The sequence below is a fragment of the Schistocerca nitens genome, chromosome 8 (genome assembly GCF_023898315.1).
Source record: "Schistocerca nitens isolate TAMUIC-IGC-003100 chromosome 8, iqSchNite1.1, whole genome shotgun sequence".
NCBI classification, from domain to species: domain Eukaryota; kingdom Metazoa; phylum Arthropoda; class Insecta; order Orthoptera; family Acrididae; genus Schistocerca; species Schistocerca nitens.
Window position 1 is genome coordinate 586,072,998 of NC_064621.1, and position 19,019 is coordinate 586,092,016.

The 19,019-nt window shown below is 38.7% G+C and overlaps 1 protein-coding gene across 1 annotated transcript in view; it reads right to left on the reverse strand.

The window, feature by feature from the left end:
• The window catches only part of LOC126199176 (carbonic anhydrase-related protein 10-like), a 938,705-nt gene that overhangs the window by 55,095 nt on the left and 864,591 nt on the right, over window positions 1-19,019 (reverse strand). Inside the window, exon 8 of the mRNA XM_049935947.1 lies at window positions 3,552-3,683. Within this exon, the coding sequence (XP_049791904.1) occupies window positions 3,552-3,683 (132 nt within the window). The remainder of the gene's footprint in view (window positions 1-3,551; window positions 3,684-19,019) is intronic.

A 19,019-nucleotide genomic window follows, 5' to 3' on the forward strand; every position in this document is an offset into this window, starting at 1 on the left:
AGTTTTTCCATTCGTCTGTAAAGAATTCGTGTTAGTATTTTGCAGCTGTGGCTTATTAAACTGATTGTTCGGTAATTCTCACATCTGTCAACACCTGCTTTCTTTGGGATTGGAATTATTATATTCTTCTTGAAGTCTGAGGGTATTTCGCCTGTTTCATACATCTTGCTCACCAGATGGTAGAGTCTTGTCAGGACTGGCTCTACCAAGGCCGTCAGTAGTTCTAATGGAATGTTGTCTACTCTGGGGGCCTTGTTTCGACTCAGGTCTTTCAGTGCTCTGTCAAACTCTTCACGCAGCATCTTATCTCCCATTTCATCTTCATCTACATCCTCTTCCATTTCCATAATATTGTCCTCAAGTACATCGCCCTTGTATAGACCCTCTATATACCCCTTCCACCTTTCTGCTTTCCCTTCTTTGCTTAGAACTGGGTTTCCGTCTGAGCTCTTGATGTTCATACAAGTGGTTCTCTTTTCTCCAAAGGTCTCTTTAATTTTCTTGTAGGCAGTATCTATCTTACCCCTAGTGAGATAAGCCTCTACATCCTTACATTTGTCCTCTAGCCATCCCTGCTTAGCCATTTTGCACTTCCTGTCGATCTCATTTTTGAGACATTTGTATTCCTTTTTGCCTGCTTCATTTACTGCATTTTTATATTTTCTTCTTTCATCAATTAAATTCAAATTTCTTTTGTTACCCAAGGATTTCTACTAGCCCTCGTCTTTTTATCTACTTGATCCTCTGCTGCCTTCACTACTTCATCCCTCAAAGCTACCCATTCTTCTTCTACCGTATTTCTTTCCCCCATTCCTGTCAATTGTTCCCTTATGCTCTCCCTGAAACTCTGTACAACCTCTGGTTCTTTCAGTTTATCCAGGTCCCATCTCCTTAAATTCCCACCTTTTTGCAGTTTCTTCAGTTTTAATCTACAGGTCATAACCAATAGATTGTGGTCAGAGTCCACATCTGCCCCTGGAAATGTCTTACAATTTAAAACCTGGTTCCTAAATCTCTGTCTTACCATTATATAATCTATCTGATACCTTTTAGTATCTCCAGGGTTCTTCCATGTATACAACCTTCTTTCGTGATTCTTAAACCAAGTGTTAGCTATGATTAAGTTGTGCTCTGTGCAAAATTCTACCAGGCGGCTTCCTCATTCATTCCTTAGCCCCAATCCATATTCTCCTACTACGTTTCCTTCTCTCCCTTTCCTACACTCGAATTCCAGTCACCCATGACTATTAAATTTTCGTCTCCCTTCACTATCTGAATAATTTCTTTTATTTCATCATACATTTCTTCAATTTCTTCGTCATCTGCAGAGCTAGTTGGCATATAAACTTGTACTACTGTAGTAGGTGTGGGCTTCGTATCTATCTTGGCCACAATAATGCGTTCACTAAGCTGTTTGTAGTAGCTTACCTGCGTTCCTATTTTCCTATTCACTATTAAACCTACTCCTGCATTACCCCTATTTGACGTTGTGTTTATAACCCTGTAGTCACCTGACCAGAAGTCTTGTTCCTCCTGCCACCGAACTTCACTAATTCCCACTATATCTAACTTTAACCTATCCATTTCCCTTTTCAAATTTTCTAACCTACCTGCCCGATTAAGGGACCTGACATTCCACGCTCCGATCCGTAGAACGCCAGTTTTCTTTCTCCTGATAACGACACCCTGTTGAGTAGTCCCCGCCCGGAGATCCGAATGGGGGACTATTTTACCTCCGGAATATTTTACCCAAGAGGACGCCATCATCATTTAATCATACAGTAAAGCTGCATGCCCTCGGGAAAAATTACGGCCGTAGTTTCCCCTTGCTTTCAGCCGTTCGCAGTACCAGCACAGCAAGGCCGTTTTGGTTATTGTTACAAGGCCAGATCAGTGAATCATCCAGACTGTTGCCCTTGCAACTACTGAAAAGGCTGCTGCCCCTCTTCAGGAACCACACGTTTGTCTGGCCTCTCAACAGATACCCCTCCGTTGTGGTTGTACCTACGGTACGGCTATCTGTATCGCTGAGGCACGCAAGCCTCCCCACCAACGGCAAGGTCCATGGCTCATGGGGGGGTGGGGGTGGGGGGGGGGAATTAACATCGGGAAAGTAAGAATACTATGTAGGGTGTAACATCTCAACGACCGGTATGGGGTTGAAGCTGGAAAGGATTTTTACGTGTACAAATTAGGATAGTCATATATGGTTTGGCTGAACGAATTCCAATGATTGTTCGGAAAGTATGGTCAGATTTCTTATAAAACATAAACTACCACAGATTTCTTTCAAAAACCTGTTTTCATTTAATTCCTCAAATGTTTCTATATTTTATACATAGTTTTCGTATTTGTTTAAACATTTGTTATAAGGTTTTTCAAGCTTTTTCATCCCTAAGTCATAGACGTCTGCCGCCGAATAAGGATAACCAGACTTTCACAGTTTATTTCAGTTCGTCATCTGTTCCCGAAGAGCTTTCCGCCGAGAAACTCCTTTAGATAGCGGAACGAGTGAAAATTGCTCTACGTCAATTCTGGAATGTACGGTGGGTGAATAATCTGTTCCCATTCAAAAGATCTGATTAGAGTTTGGATGTGAAAGGCCGATTTGGGTCTGACATTGTCATGCAGCAAAAGAACTCCAGACGTCAGAAGTTCAGATAGCTTATTCTGTATTTCTACATTTTGTGGTGGTCGAAAACATGTGTTTTTCAGTAAGCAGCGTTGGAAGAGAATGTGCGCATAACTCGCGAAATTGGAACATTACAGAGACAATTTAATGCAAAGTTGTTCTACCTACATTTGGAAATTTCAGTCCTAGATTTGAAATTCGGAATTTTCATTCTTTACGAATCTTTTCGTCCGAGGCTTTGACCAAATCTCCTTAGATCATTGATGGTCGGCCTGGTCGTGGTTCATCATATATTCCCGCCCGTCCTTGAAACCTCTCGCACTCTGCTGTAACTCATCGTATTGGGGCTACACACCTGACTTGTCTGCTGATGAATTTCCACTGCTGCAACGTTCCTTACTATCAAAAACCGAATCAGCGGACGTATTTCACAGTCGGCGGGCTGATCAGTTCTTTTAAACGTATTGAACTGACAGCATAAACAGCGCGCTGCGACAATGTCAATGGAAATAGTGTTGTCTTAAGAGCAACGCCAGGAGTCACTGCGCAGGCGCGTTTCAGTGTTTGCGCGACAATGGATTACCTACGGCGATTCGGAACTTACATACATACAGGTGATCCGGAAAAACGTTTTGTGGGGTAAAATAGCAGTAGAACTCCGGTGGACGAGGACGAGGAGGGCAAGAGTGAGAAAAATGGAAAATAATGGCAACATCTCTACTTAGTACACAATTCATAGTTTAGATGTTGCTCGACTGATACTTTTAGAACAATGTATATAAAATTTACGTTGAGCATTGTTTTCTTCCTTCGTCTAACATGAGATTGGAAGATACAGATGGATATGTTTTTCATTAACACAGTGATAACTGTGCAATAATTCGTAACACCAGCAGTCGCTACTGGTGCTCGGTCTCACCTTGCGCCGGAAGAAGTCGATGTTTGTCCTGACGGTGCGGTGGTGCAGGTGCTGCAGGGGCCGCACGTTGTTCGCGAGAGGCGCCTTCTGCTCCGTGAAGGGGCCCTGCATCAGCCGCCGCATCGAGTACATCTGCAAAACGAAAGGCCGCGCCGCGTCACTCCACCGTACGTAAGCTGACACGTACAGGCTGACCGATTATTTAGGGTACTTGAGTGTATTTGCACATTGAAGATACAATGAAGGAAGCACCAGAAAATATCTGAAGTATAAAGTACAACAGGAGGAATGGAAACTTTGATGGTTGTTACTGATGCAATTCTGCCAGAGACTGCAAAGGAATGGATACTGTCTGGAAAAGCTGCTGTAGGGGGAATATCAACAAAAGGAAAACAAGTTAACAGAATTTAGTCTATTGAAATCAGGGATTGCTGACGAAATCAGTTAGTAAAAGTGGCATTAAAATAGCAAACGAGTTTTGCGAGATTGGCTGGAAAATAACTGACGACATTCAAATTAGAGTGGATAAAATATGCGGATTTTTCATTAGCAAGAAAAGTATTCCTGAAAAATGAGAAGGTTGTTAACATCTATTTAATATAAATTTAGGTGTTACGAATTGTGACCTCTAGGTGTTTGTATGGACTTCCGCTTCTTACAGATGTCGAACAAGGACGATTAACAGTTTACATAAATAGTGGATAGAAGCTTATCAAACGTGCTGCCACAGAAGAATACTGAACAGCTGAGTAGGCCGAATAACTAATAGGAGAGGACGAGATGAGGAACAAAATTATGAAGAAATTATAAGGAATGTGGGCGGTAGTAGTTGCCAGGAGATGAAGAGACTTGTACGGGGTAAAATGACGTGGAGAGCTGCATAAAAAAATCTCCTGACTGAAAACCACTAAAGAACCTAAAATTGCAAGGGACTACAATTATTACATATGGTAGACAATATAGCCCATTTTGCCAGGTCTTAGGAGGTCTTAGAACAGTTATTTAAAGAGATTGTAAGTGTATGCTTTGCCGGCGATGGGCGAGGCATGACAGATTCTCTGACCAGAAAGTAGTTTATTGTTAGTTGTTGCTTGTCGCGAGTCTGCGCTAGTCTGCGCAAGTCGACAGTAGAAGTCAGTCTGCACTTGTCTGCGCGAGTCGACAGTAGAAGTCAGTCTGCGCTTGTCTGCGCGAGTCGGCAGTAGTAATCAGTCGGATACGGTAGTAGGGAGTCGGCATGTGTCGGCTTTGTGCTCGGGTCACGACTCTGGTCAAGACTCTGGAGGATGAGTATTGTTGTAGAAGGTAAAGAAGCAGCCTTGCGCATAATTAATAATGTATGTTAATTGTAATTCAATTTGTTCAGAAAAAATGCCCCAATAATAATTTTTTTATAAAGTAACTCTTTTAAAGAAAAGTATTCATTTCAATTTAAAGAATTTTTCCACTCTTTTGAAGAAAAGGCATTCATTTCAATTTAAAGAATTTTTTCCTATGCATTCCTTCCAAGAATCAAAAAAATATATATACGCCAGCATTGCACGAAACTGTGTCGATAGATAAGAGCAGATATAGTTGTAGTTTTTATTGAGGTAAGAATTTTGCTTTTGTTATTCAGAATACAGTGCCGAAGGTCAGCGCTGCTGTCCTTATAAAATTTACCAGATATAGTTACAGTTTTTATTGAGGTAAGAATTTTGCTTTTGTTATTCAGAATACAGGGCCGAAGGTCAGCGCTGCTGTCCTTACAAAATTTACCAGATATTATTATTTCTGGTAGGAGGTTACATTTCGTTCATGGTTCATTATTTAATTAATATTATTGTGTGGTTTTTGGTCAATTTTCATTTATCAATTTTGTAGGGAGTTCACGCATGGTTCCATTTCACATATTATATTAAAATTATTTTGTTGGGAGGTTACATTTGGTTTCATTTTCCTATTTATCATTCATTATTTTTCTGCGGAGAGGTTACACTTGGCGACCCTGCCAGGATCGTATTTCTATGGGAATCTTCTGATAAGTAGTCATATATCTGCTCTTATTTACTTAAATGTAATTAGCATTTGGCACAACACATTTCCCCCCCCATGAACCATGGACCTTGCCGTTGGTGGGGAGGCTTGCGTGCCTCAGCGATACAGATAGCCGTACCGTAGGTACAACCACAACGGAGGGGTATCTGTTGAGAGGCCAGACAAACGTGTGGTTCCTGAAGAGGGGCAGCAGCCTTTTCAGTAGTTGCAAGGGCAACAGTCTGGATGATTGACTGATCTGGCCTTGTAACAATAACCAAAACGGCCTTGCTGTGCTGGTACTGCGAACGGCTGAAAGCAAGGGGAAACTACGGCCGTAATTTTTCCCGAGGGCATGCAGCTTTACTGTATGATTAAATGATGATGGCGTCCTCTTGGGTAAAATATTCCGGAGGTAAAATAGTCCCCCATTCGGATCTCCGGGCGGGGACTACTCAAGAGGATGTCGTTATCAGGAGAAAGAAAACTGGCGTTCTACGGATCGGAGCGTGGAATGTCAGGTCCCTTAATCGGGCAGGTAGGTTAGAAAATTTGAAAAGGGAAATGGATAGGTTAAAGTTAGATATAGTGGGAATTAGTGAAGTTCGGTGGAAGGAGGAACAAGACTTCTGGTCAGGTGACTACAGGGTTATAAACACAAAGTCAAATAGGGGTAATGCAGGAGTAGGTTTAATAATGAATAGGAAAATAGGAACGCGGGTAAGCTACTACAAACAGCTTAGTGAACGCATTATTGTGGCCAAGATAGATACGAAGCCCACACCTACTACAGTAGTACAAGTTTATATGCCAACTAGCTCTGCAGATGACGAAGAAATTGAAGAAATGTATGATGAAATAAAAGAAATTATTCAGATAGTGAAGGGAGACGAAAATTTAATAGTCATGGGTGACTGGAATTCGAGTGTAGGGAAAGGGAGAGAAGGAAACGTAGTAGGTGAATATGGATTGGGGCTAAGAAATGAAAGAGGAAGCCGCCTGGTAGAATTTTGCACAGAGCACAACTTAATCATAGCTAATACTTGGTTTAAGAATCATGATAGAAGGTTGTATACATGGAAGAACCCTGGAGATACTAAAAGGTATCAGATAGATTATATAATGGTAAGACAGAGATTTAGGAACCAGGTTTTAAATTGTAAGACATTTCCAGGGGCAGATGTGGACTCTGACCACAATCTATTGGTTATGACCTGTAGATTAAAACTGAAGAAACTGCAAAAAGGTGGGAATTTAAGGAGATGGGACCTGGATAAACTGAAAGAACCAGAGGTTGTAGAGAGTTTCAGGGAGAGCATAAGGGAACAATTGACGGGAATGGGGGAAAGAAATACAGTAGAAGAAGAATGGGTAGCTTTGAGGGATGAAGTAGTGAAGGCAGCAGAGGATCAAGTAGGTAAAAAGACGAGGGCTAATAGAAATCCTTGGGTAACAGAAGAAATATTGAATTTAATTGATGAAAGGAGAAAATATAAAAATGCAGTAAATGAAGCAGGCAAAAAGGAATACAAACGTCTCAAAAATGAGATCGACAGGAAGTGCAAAATGGCTAAGCAGGGATGGCTAGAGGACAAATGTAAGGATGTAGAGGCTTATCTCACTAGGGGTAAGATAGATACTGCCTACAGGAAAATTAAAGAGACCTTTGGAGATAAGAGAACCACTTGTATGAACATCAAGAGCTCAGATGGAAACCCAGTTCTAAGCAAAGAAGGGAAAGCAGAAAGGTGGAAGGAGTATATAGAGGGTCTATACAAGGGCGATGTACTTGAGGACAATATTATGGAAATGGAAGAGGATGTAGATGAAGAGGAAATGGGAGATACGATACTGCGTGAAGAATTTGACAGAGCACTGAAAGACCTGAGTCGAAACAAGGCCCCCGGAGTAGACAACATTCCATTGGAACTACTGACGGCTTTGGGAGAGCCAGCCCTGACGAAACTCTACCATCTGGTAAGCAAGATGTATGAAACAGGCGAAATACCCTCAGACTTCAAGAAGAATATAATAATTCCAATTCCAAAGAAAGCAGGTGTTGACAGATGTGAGAATTACCGGACAATCAGTTTAATAAGCCACAGCTGCAAAATACTAACACGAATTCTTTACAGACGAATGGAAAAACTAGTAGAAGCCGACCTCGGGGAAGATCAGTTTGGATTCCGTAGAAATACTGGAACACGTGAGGCAATACTGACCTTACGACTTATCTTAGAAGAAAGATTAAGGAAAGGCAAACCTACGTTTCTAGCATTTGTAGACTTAGAGAAAGCTTTTGACAATGTTGACTGGAATACTCTCTTTCAAATTCTAAAGGTGGCAGGGGTAAAATACAGGGAGCGAAACGCTATTTACAATTTGTACAGAAACCAGATGGCAGTTATAAGAGTCGAGGGGCATGAAAGGGAAGCAGTGGTTGGGAAGGGAGTAAGACAGGGTTGTAGCCTCTCCCCGATGTTATTCAATCTGTATATTGAGCAAGCAGTAAAGGAAACAAAAGAAAAATTCGGAGTAGGTATTAAAATCCATGGGGAAGAAATAAAAACTTTGAGGTTCGCCGATGACATTGTAATTCTGTCAGAGACAGCAAAGGACTTGGAAGAGCAGTTGAACGGAATGGACAGTGTCTTGAAAGGAGGGTATAAGATGAACATCAACAAAAGCAAAACGAGGATAATGGAATGTAGTCGAATTAAGTCGGGTGATGTTGGAGGTATTAGATTAGGAAATGAGACACTTAAAGTAGTAAAGGAGTTTTGCTATTTGGGGAGCAAAATAACTGATGATGGTCGAAGTAGAGAGGATATAAAATGTAGACTGGCAATGGCAAAGAAAGCGTTTCTGAAGAAGAGAAATTTGTTAACATCGAGTATAGATTTAAGTGTCAGGAAGTCTTTTCTGAAAGTATTTGTATGGAGTGTAGCCATGTATGGAAGTGAAACATGGACGATAAATAGTTTGGACAAGAAGAGAATAGAAGCTTTCGAAATGTGGTGCTACAGAAGAATGCTGAAGATTAGATGGGTAGATCACATAACTAATGAGGAGGTACTGAATAGGATTGGGGAGAAGAGGAGTTTGTGGCACAACTTGACCAGAAGAAGGGATCGGTTGGTAGGACATGTTCTGAGGCATCAAGGGATCACCAATTTAGTATTGGAGGGCAGCGTGGAGGGTAAAAATCGTAGGGGGAGACCAAGAGATGCATACACTAAGCAGATTCAGAAGGATGTAGGTTGCAGTAGGTACTGGGAGATGAAGAAGCTTGCACAGGATAGAGTAGCATGGAGAGCTGCATCAAACCAGTCTCAGGACTGAAGACCACAACAACAACAACAACACATTTACTAATTTGTCACTCTTTCTTCCACAGATCATCGGCAATGAAAAAATAGACAGCAATTCCAAACAAATTAATGAAAGACAAGACTACAATCACAAACAACTTAGTGAACAGAACAAACAACTTAATGAAAAACAAGACAACCTCAATGAAAATTTCGAACAACTTAGTGAACAGAACAAACAACTTAATGAAAAACAAGACAACCTTAATGAAAAATTAGACAACAATTCCAGACAGCTTAGTGAACAGATTACAGCCATTGCCACGCAGTGTCATGATACTAAGGAACAATTACGTGTGGAAATTGAGGATTGTGCTAGGAAAAGTAGTGAAGAAATTAGATCTGTTGCTCAAGAATTAAGGGATACGCAAACAGCTACAACAGAATAACTTAGAGACGAAATTAGTGCAGTCAGTAAACAATGATCTGAAAAGCAACACAGTTACGCGACGAGTTTAAATTAATGACAGCAGAACTTTCGCGCACACTGGATGCAAAAGTAGACGCGAAATTCGACCAACAGAACAGCCAAATTGACGAACGCTTTAATCACCACCTTCAAAACAGTGAAACGCGTTTCCGTAAATTTATACAGGAACAAAATAAAGTAAAATGACAAGTTATGGAAACAATTACCGCACAAAGACAGGAAGATAAACGTAAATTGTTTACGAAAGCAAAAACATACGTAGATAACAATACTGCTACAGTATCGGACGAAATCAATACAATCAAGCAGTTGAACACAGAATTGAATGATGAAATTTCTGATCTTAAATCAAAAACAGATACACACACAGTAGATATTTAGACAGTGACCGACAGACTCGAACAATTAGAACTAACACAGGATTCCGATGTCATCAAAGCTGATGTTAAAAAATTGAACGAAACCACACGTAAAATACAAAAACAAATTAATGCTTCTGACACTAAAAACGATGATCAGGTAAAAATACTGACTGAAAAATATGATGAATTGACCAGTCGTATTGACGTTATTGAAAGTAATAATGATAGCAAATCAGAGGATACTTCACCGATTTCGTTTAATCAAACACCTGAATTCCAAAATTCACAGCAGACGATCAGTGAGATAGATTCGTCCAATAATACATTACGTAGAAAATTGTCGACTTTACAGCAAGAGGTGACAGAGATAAAAAATATTTCAGTCAATAATACGTCACAGCAGACGCCACTTTGCGAACATTTGTCAGACTCACACAGCCAGTATAATTTAGGTAATTTACAGAGACCATGTGACTTAGAATACGAAGTGACACAGACATACAGATTCTTATGCAATCCTGAACCTGTTCACACATTCAGAGACGATAACGTTGATTATAAGCAATTTTTATCCGTAAGAAAATCTAAGGTATTTGAAAATGACAGAGCACAGGTACACGCTTTGAACTGTATACGTCGATTTATTTTTGTACTTTCATCGGCATTGCCTGTAATGCAGAAACTAGCATTGGATTGGATACAACAACTTGCTTTCGAATTTTCACCGGCATTGCCTGTAACGCAGAAATTTTATTTGCAGCACGTAATTGACCTCAGGGGATTCATTACGCTTTAATTAATATGTGCCGTAGCGTGCACAGGGCCCTGAGCCATAGTAGTGCTGTTTCATCTTTAGTTTTCTGCACTGCTGCCTTCTCTTCTACTATCCTTTATATCTATCAAAACAGCTCTTTAACTATTGCTCTACCTAGGATTAAAAAAAGTGTAAAGAAAACCCGATATGACAAATTTCACCGAAAGTGACAGTTCTCTTTAGACACTCCCGAAATGACAACTACCAGCATAATTTTAATATCAGAGAAAATTTTAATCATCAGTATGTACAAAATTTTCAGCAGTCGCAAACACATTTTGGTAACAATAGACGTTTTTCTCCGCAACAGCATGAAAGCCAACCGGTTAGCATACCTAACCAACAATGTAATGTACAAGGTCAACCAAGCTTTAATGTTTCACTGCGTACGCATATAGCGCCAGCTCCAACAAATAGTAACACACAGCAACAAGGGAATCAGTACGTACAGAAAACACACTATTTCAATTCCTATCGCAATGCACCGTATAGAAATGACTATCATGACAGACTTAAAAATAATGAGCACAATTTTCAGCGTACATTTAATAACAGTCGGTGTTATCAGCAGCAAAATCATCCGCAACAACATATTATCATGAATGAACCAGACAGTAGGTATCCTCCCGAACGTAATACGTCAGGAAGAAATAACAGAACAGTACAAATAGTCGAAATGCCACAGCATCCTCCTGAAAATAATAACACGTCAGATAGAATTTGGCCAGATACACTACAGGTTGCATATTCCAGTAACGCGAGCAATACTTTTGACACGCAGAATCTTGTTCACGAGAATGTTATTTGAGACATGCTTTGTTGAATGCACCACTTTTATCGCACCCAGATCTTACCAGAAATTTTTCCATTGCCACCGACAATTCTAACACCGCTTTAGGCGTACACATTTTTCAGGAAATTGAAGAAGATGGCACTACAGTAATTAAAAATATAGCCTTTACGAGTCGCATTCTGTCAGCTGCTGAACGAAATTATTCTGTTACTGAACTTGAAACATTATGTGTTGTATGGGCTTTTACGAGATTTCGGCATTTCCTTTATGGAAGACACACTACAGTTTACACAGATCATAGAGCGATACAATTTTTACTTTCGGCTAAATTTACACACGACAGATTAAGCAGATGGAAACTTTATTTACAGGAATTTAATTTTACAATTGTTCACATTCCCGGCACACAAAATATTGTAGCAGATGCACTATCCCGTTCTCTCAGCAACAATCAGCAAGACATCGCAACCAACTTCTGCAAAGGGAATTTCAGCGTCATGTACATTCAACAAGTTGCATTTGAAAATTTCATTTCGTCGTCATTACAAGACATAGCACGAGAGCAGAATAAAGACAACGTATGGAAAGAGATTAAACACCTTTGGCAAGATAGGAATAATGAACCATTAGAAACCATTACACTGTACGCAATGACATTCTGTTTCGCCGCTCTCATCCTGACAGCAACAATTGGTTATCATGCATTCCTGACGAACTTGTTAACAAATTAATCTGGTATACTCATTTAAGTTATGCGCATTACGGAGCTAGAAAATGTTTTCTTATACTGAGACAGAACTGTTATTTTACCAACATGGAGAAACGTATTCGACGAGTTTTAGCGTCATGTAAAATCTACCAGAAAGCTAAATCAGACACGACTTCACATATTCCTCCATTACATCCCATTGTACCTGTTAAATTAAGACACATCGCCGCTGTAGACATTTTTGGTCCGATTCCCAGAACTAATAGAGGTTTTTGCTACATCTTTGTCGCTGTTGAACTCACGTCAAAATTTGTTAACTTCACTCCGTTACGCAAAGCTACTGCTAAAACTGTTTCAAAAGCATTTGTAAAACATTTTCTATTTCATGTAGGGCATGTGTTGAAAGTAATTTCCGACAATAGATCACAGTTTCGATCTACTACATGGACACGTATGTTACGAGCTAGAAACATTTCTCCGATCTATATATCCAGGTACCATGCTTCTTCGAACCCTTGTGAACGATTAATGAAAGAAATTGGTAAACTGTGTAGAATATACTGCCATAAAAACATATTGATTGGGACACACACATACTCTCATTCCAGGATGTAATTAATTCCATACCAAATGAATCTACTATGCTATCTCCGTCTGTTATACTGAAAAATGTTGAATAACCTAACAAAGTTAAAGAATTAGTAACTTTTCCTACATCTCGTCGACTACGACACCATGAAATAATTGACATTGCGCTGAACAACATCAAACGTGCGGCAGAGCGCCGGAGCAGACAGCAAAAACAGGTTTGTATACGCCGTGACTTTCACATTGGACAGAAGATATTAGTACGTACACACTATTTATCTAATAGAGGAAAAGGTAGGTGCAGTAAATTTGAGCTTCTATACGCAGGTTCATATCGAATTCGCAGCATTCCTCATCCCAATGTAGTACACGTCGAAACTTTGAGAACCAGAAAAACCAAAGGGAACCACCACGTGTCGAACGCCAAATCTTTTATTGAATGAAAATACTTTATGATTTATCACACTGTAATGCCATTTCATAATTTTTTATGACCGCTTATGCAATTATATTCACATGAACACCTACTGATGATTATCGTATTTTTTCTTGGCAAGTGCCCGGCAAGGAAAGGTTAGCAGGTCGCTTTTTCTTGTCGTTACACACCAGACCGTGCATATTTTTCCAGATGAACTTACACATTTTATGACCACTTATGCAATTATATGTATGTGACTACTTACTGATGATTGTCGTATTTTTTCTTGGGAAGTGCTCGGCAAGGTAAGGTTAGCAGGTCGCTTTTCTTGCCGTTACACATCAGACCGTGCATATTTTCCATTTTCATGTATATATGATTCTTTTCCTGTTTCGTTTGTATGTACTATGAAATATTTAAGATATAACAAACACCAGTTGACTTTAACATTTTGCCTTATGATAGCTAAACATAGTGACTACTTTACTTTTTTTTTTTTTTTTTTTTTGCTGCTACATTGTGATACACTGTGTACATTTTTGCTTCTGAACACTGTCGATGTTTTGACATATTACGTTTTCTGTCATGCTATGCTGTATGCTCAATTATGTTACTATAAACCAGTTTTTATCTAATGGGTATATGAATTAAATGCAAGACATTAATCTTTGTTCATCATTTTCAGAAAGAAATAACGTGCAAACGAAATAAATTAAACAGAAATGGGAATTTCATCTTCGGAATGAACGATAGAGGATGCAATACCTCGTGATGCAGAGTAAATGGATCAGTATTAACAAGCATTAACGAGAATATACTATACACATCGTAGAATAGCAGTCTTAACTGATTTTTTCTTTCAGAATACGAGGCGAGTGATGCAGGCTGTCAGCCAGAACTACACATCTTAGTTTTAGTGATGAAATATGATAGAAATAAGGAATAGTTGTATAATGAATAATGAAGTGACTCTTTTGCAGATGATAATGAATGGTGATGAATAATGATGAAGAATGTGCTAATATGGATAATGAAGTTTTTCTTTACAGGTGATGATAATAATGGAGTTACGATGATATGGATAATGATGAATAATATGCTAATATGGATAATGAAGTTTTTTTCTCTGCAGATGAAAATAATGATGAAGTTTATATATTTGCTGTTAGTTAAGAGATGCTATGTAGTTATTTAAGTATTTGTTGCAGTTCGTTTTGACAGTATGTGTTATATCGTATGGTATGATGACTGAAGGTTTTGGAAAGGACAGCTAGAGGACATATATATTTTTATACACATTTCACTACCTGTTAATTCGAAGTTAATTACTTTTCAGCATAATATGCGTTTCTTCTTTCAGCTCAATAATCCATTTTGTATTTTTTCCAGGAGAAGCTTTTTCGTGATACTTACTAAACCTGTTACTTAATAAACCTGTACTAGTACTTGCATTTTTTTTATCCAGTTGTGTCTATCATTTATAAATGTGATCACATATACTGCCTTTGCTTCATAACCTTGCTACAGCTGACTCATGACGAAAGACGTTACACATCGTCATTTGCAGCAATGACTCAAAAGCAAACAAAGTAATTACCAGTCCCAAATAATGCTACTAGTTTAAGAGAGTTCTGAATAATACTGATCAGCTCTGAATAATATGTCACTTCAATAATGACTTCTGAATAATACAAAAAAAATTGCTTTGTAACTGGCCAATGAATGCCACTGTTTATTGTAATAAGATGACATATGATGCCAATGGTTACTATAATTAGACTAATTATGTATAAATGCTATGCCAATAATTAACACATTTTGAATAATGACTTCTGAAGAACACAAAAAAATGCTTTGTAACTGGGCAATGAATGCCACTGATTATTGTAATAAGATGGCCAACGAGTGCCAATGACTACTATAATTAACTGAATTATGTTAATACTATGCCATTCATTAGCTTCTGTTTTGAATGATGACTTCTGATGGTTTGTAGCTGGGCAATGAGTGCCATTGTTCTCTGTAAACAAACGATTTATGTACATTATTCTGTAATACTATGTCATTTATTAGCTCCTGTTTGGAATGATGACTTCTAATGGTTTGTAATTAGGCAATGAGTGCCAATGTTCTCTGTAAACGAACGATTTATGAATTATATTCTGTAATACTATGTCATTTATTAGCTCCTGTTTTGAATGATGACTTCTAATGGTTTGTAATTAGGCAATTAGTGCCAATGTTCTCTGTAAACGAACGACTTATGAACATTATTCTGTAATACTACGTCATTTATTAGCTCCTGTTTTCAATGATGACTTCTGATGGTTTGTAGCTAGGCAGTGAGTGCCAATGTTCTCTGTAAACAAACGATTAATGTACATTATTCTGTAATACTTGCCATTCATTAGCTTCTGTTTAGAATGATGACTTCTGATGGTTTGTAGCTGGGCAATGAGTGCCAGTGTTCTCTGTAAACAAACGATTTATGAACATTATTCTGTAATTCTACATACATGGTACAGAAATGTTCAGTAACTGGGCGATGAGTGCCACCAGTTACTCAGATCAGTTGTTAGTGTAATTCTCAAAGAAGACTACTATGTGACTTAATGTCCTTCACCTTCTGACCTAATTACCAGAAATTACTGCAATATCCATTTGTCCTGCCTATCGTCATGATCATGGAGCACTATATTTTTTTTTGCACTAATTCTACGTTGGTCGACTTTACAAGATCATGGTGTTGACACGACATGCTGTCCACCACCTTGAGCGATGGAGATGTTATTATGGTCCCACTGTTTGGTGTACCTAGTGTACTACCAAAATGATAGCATGGAATATTATTACGACATTTCAGTGTCTTGGCTACACTGATTAATACTTCAAGGAAAAGAGCTTCAGATTGTCTCACTTGGTGTTGTGCTTCTGTAGAAAGATATGGAGTTTCAGTGCAGCTGCGTGCAATCTAAAGTGCTACAACCATGACGCAATCCTTCCCATTCCTTTCCTAATTCTTGTAAAATGAAAAGGACATATACAGTGCGTGTGCACTTCATTTCATTTGTTAATAAGATCAGTTGTCCTGAAAATACTAAAGAATTCTACAGTGCATGTGCACTTTATTTAACTTCTTGATATGTTTATGTGTTGTAAAAATATTAGAGAGTTTTTCAGTGTGTGTGCACTTTATGCCATTTGTACTCATTACGTATACATTTTTTTTTTTGTAATTCCAGATATGTTCTGTATTACAGTGCGTGTGCACTTTCGTCATTTTGTTAACATGTTTTGTATTCATTGCTTATACATTTTGTAATTTGCTGATTTGTTCTGAACTTCAGTGCGTGTGCACTTTTGTCATTTGTACTCATTATGTTTATTTGTTGTAAAAAAATATTAGAGAGTCTTACAGTGCGTGTGCACTTTATGCCATTTGTACTCCTTATGTATACATTTTGTGATTACCACATATGTTTTGTACTACACTGCGTGTGCACTTTCGTTATTTTGTTAACATGATTTGTATTTATTGCTTATACATTTTGTGATTTGCTGATATGTTCTGAACTACAGTGCGTGTGCACTTTTGCCATTTGTTAATATGTTTTGTACTCATTGTGTAACTTCAGTGCGTGTGCACTTTTGTCATTTGTCAATATTTGTTGTAAAAAAAATATTAGAGAGTTTTACAGTGCATGTGCACTTTATGCCATTGGTACTCCTTACGTATACATTTTGTGATTCCCAGATATGTTTTGTACTACAGTGCGTGTGCACTTTCGTCATTTTGTTAACATGATTTGTATTCATTGCTTATATATTTTGTGATTTGCTGATATGTTCTGAACTACAGTGCGTGTGCACTTTTGTCATTTCTCAATATGATTTGTACTCGTTGCCTATACATATGTGATTTCCTGAAATGTTCACTACTACAGTGGGTGTGCACTTTTGCTATTTGTTAATATGTTTTGTACTCATTGTATATACATTTTGTCTTTGCTTGATATCTTCTGTACTCAGTGCGTGTGCACTATATTTTATTTCATGTTCTGTACCTACATACATGTATATATTCTGTGATTGTAAAGTTAGTTAGTTAAGAAAAATTTGTTGCTCATGGCAAGTCCAATTGACTCATCATCGCTGCCAAATTTTTGCCCCCACCCAGTGCAGGGTTATGTAAGGTATATGCTTTGCCGGCGATGGGCGAGGCATGACAGAATCTCTGACCAGAGAGTAGTTTATTGTTAGTTGTTGCTTGTCGCGAGTCTGCGCTAGTCTGCGCGAGTCGACAGTAGAAGTCAGTCTGCGCTTGTCTGCGCGAGTCGGCAGTAGTAGTCAGTCAGATACGGAAGTACGGAGTCAGCATGCGTCGGCTATGTGCTCTGGTCGCGACTCTGGTCAAGACTCTGGAGGATGAGTATTCTTGTAGAAGGTAAAGAAGCAGCCTTGCGAATAATTACTAATGTATGTTAATTGTAATTTAATTTGTTCAGAAAAAATGCCCCAATAGTAATTTTTTATAAAGTAACTCTTTTAAAAAAAGTATTCATTTCAATTTAAAGAATTTTTTCCTATGCATTCCTTCCAAGAATCAAAAATATATATATATACGCCAGCATTGCACGAAGCTGTGTCGATAGATAAGAGCAGATATAGTTGCAGTTTTTATTGAGGTAAGAATTTTGCTTTTGTTATTCAGAATACAGGGCCGAAGGTCAGCGCTGCTGTACTTATAAAATTTACCAGATATAGTTGCAGTTTTTATTGAGGTAAGAATTTTGCTTTTGTTATTCAGAATACAGGGCCGAAGGTCAGCGCTGCTGTCCTTACAAAATTTACCAGATATTATTATTTCTGGTAGGAGGTTACATTTCGTTCATGGTTCATTATTTAATTAATATTATTGTGTGGTTTTTGGTCAATTTTCATTTATCAATTTTGTGGGGAGTTCACGCATGGTTCCATTTCACGTTTTTTATTAAACATTATTTTGTTGGGAGGTTACATTTGGTTTCATTTTCCTATTTATCATTCATTATTTTTCTGCGGAGAGGTTACAAGATCAATACCACATTTAACACAAAAAATGGCTCTCAGCACTGTGGGACTTAACTTCTGTGGTCATCAGTCCCCTAGAACTTAGAACTACTTAAACCTAACTAACCTAAGGACATCACACAAATCCGTGCTCGAGAATTTTTCATTAGCCATGCCCGGGCGCGCGGTTCCAGACTGTAGCGCCTAGAACCGCTCGGACAATCAGGCCGGCATTTATCACAAAATATTACCTTGAGACAAACACAGAAAAACTGAATACGTTGAAGAGAAAGGGCTATAATGTCTCTATCAAAATTGACTTAAGAAACCTCCAGTAAAACCAAAAGTACAATTTTCAAACTTTCAGAAAGCCAACAACTACCGAAGTCTCTATCTAGAACTTTACTGGCCATCTAGAGTCATACAAAGGGCATTCTTAACATCGATGGTTCATAGCACGCTTAGTATGTCAATAGACACAAGTGAAATACACAGAACATTCATCCATTACAGATGTGTAACACTGAAAATATGATGAAATGACATCAACCAGCTGCCTTTTGTGATGCTCTACTTTTTATTTACCGTGACTGCTTTCGAATCACGCAGTAACTCGTCAACAGATGGTACTGCTGTGTCAAGGCCTCATACTTGCTCAGCTAGAAAATAACAACACAGATTGCTTATGGGGACACAGACCTCACAAGGGCAGCTCTTGAGACAACAGAGAAGAGATGAACTTGCTCTGACCAGCACCAGGTGACAATTGAAGCGCTGCCAGAGGTCAATAGTCCCATGGACTGTTTTTTCCTCTAGTGACCACATGCCCAAAACTAGTACCTACATTATCCTAGCACTCAGGCAGTATCTAGGCTGGCGCCCAGGCTATGTTCGCCCAGTTCACTCCACCTCAGTTTC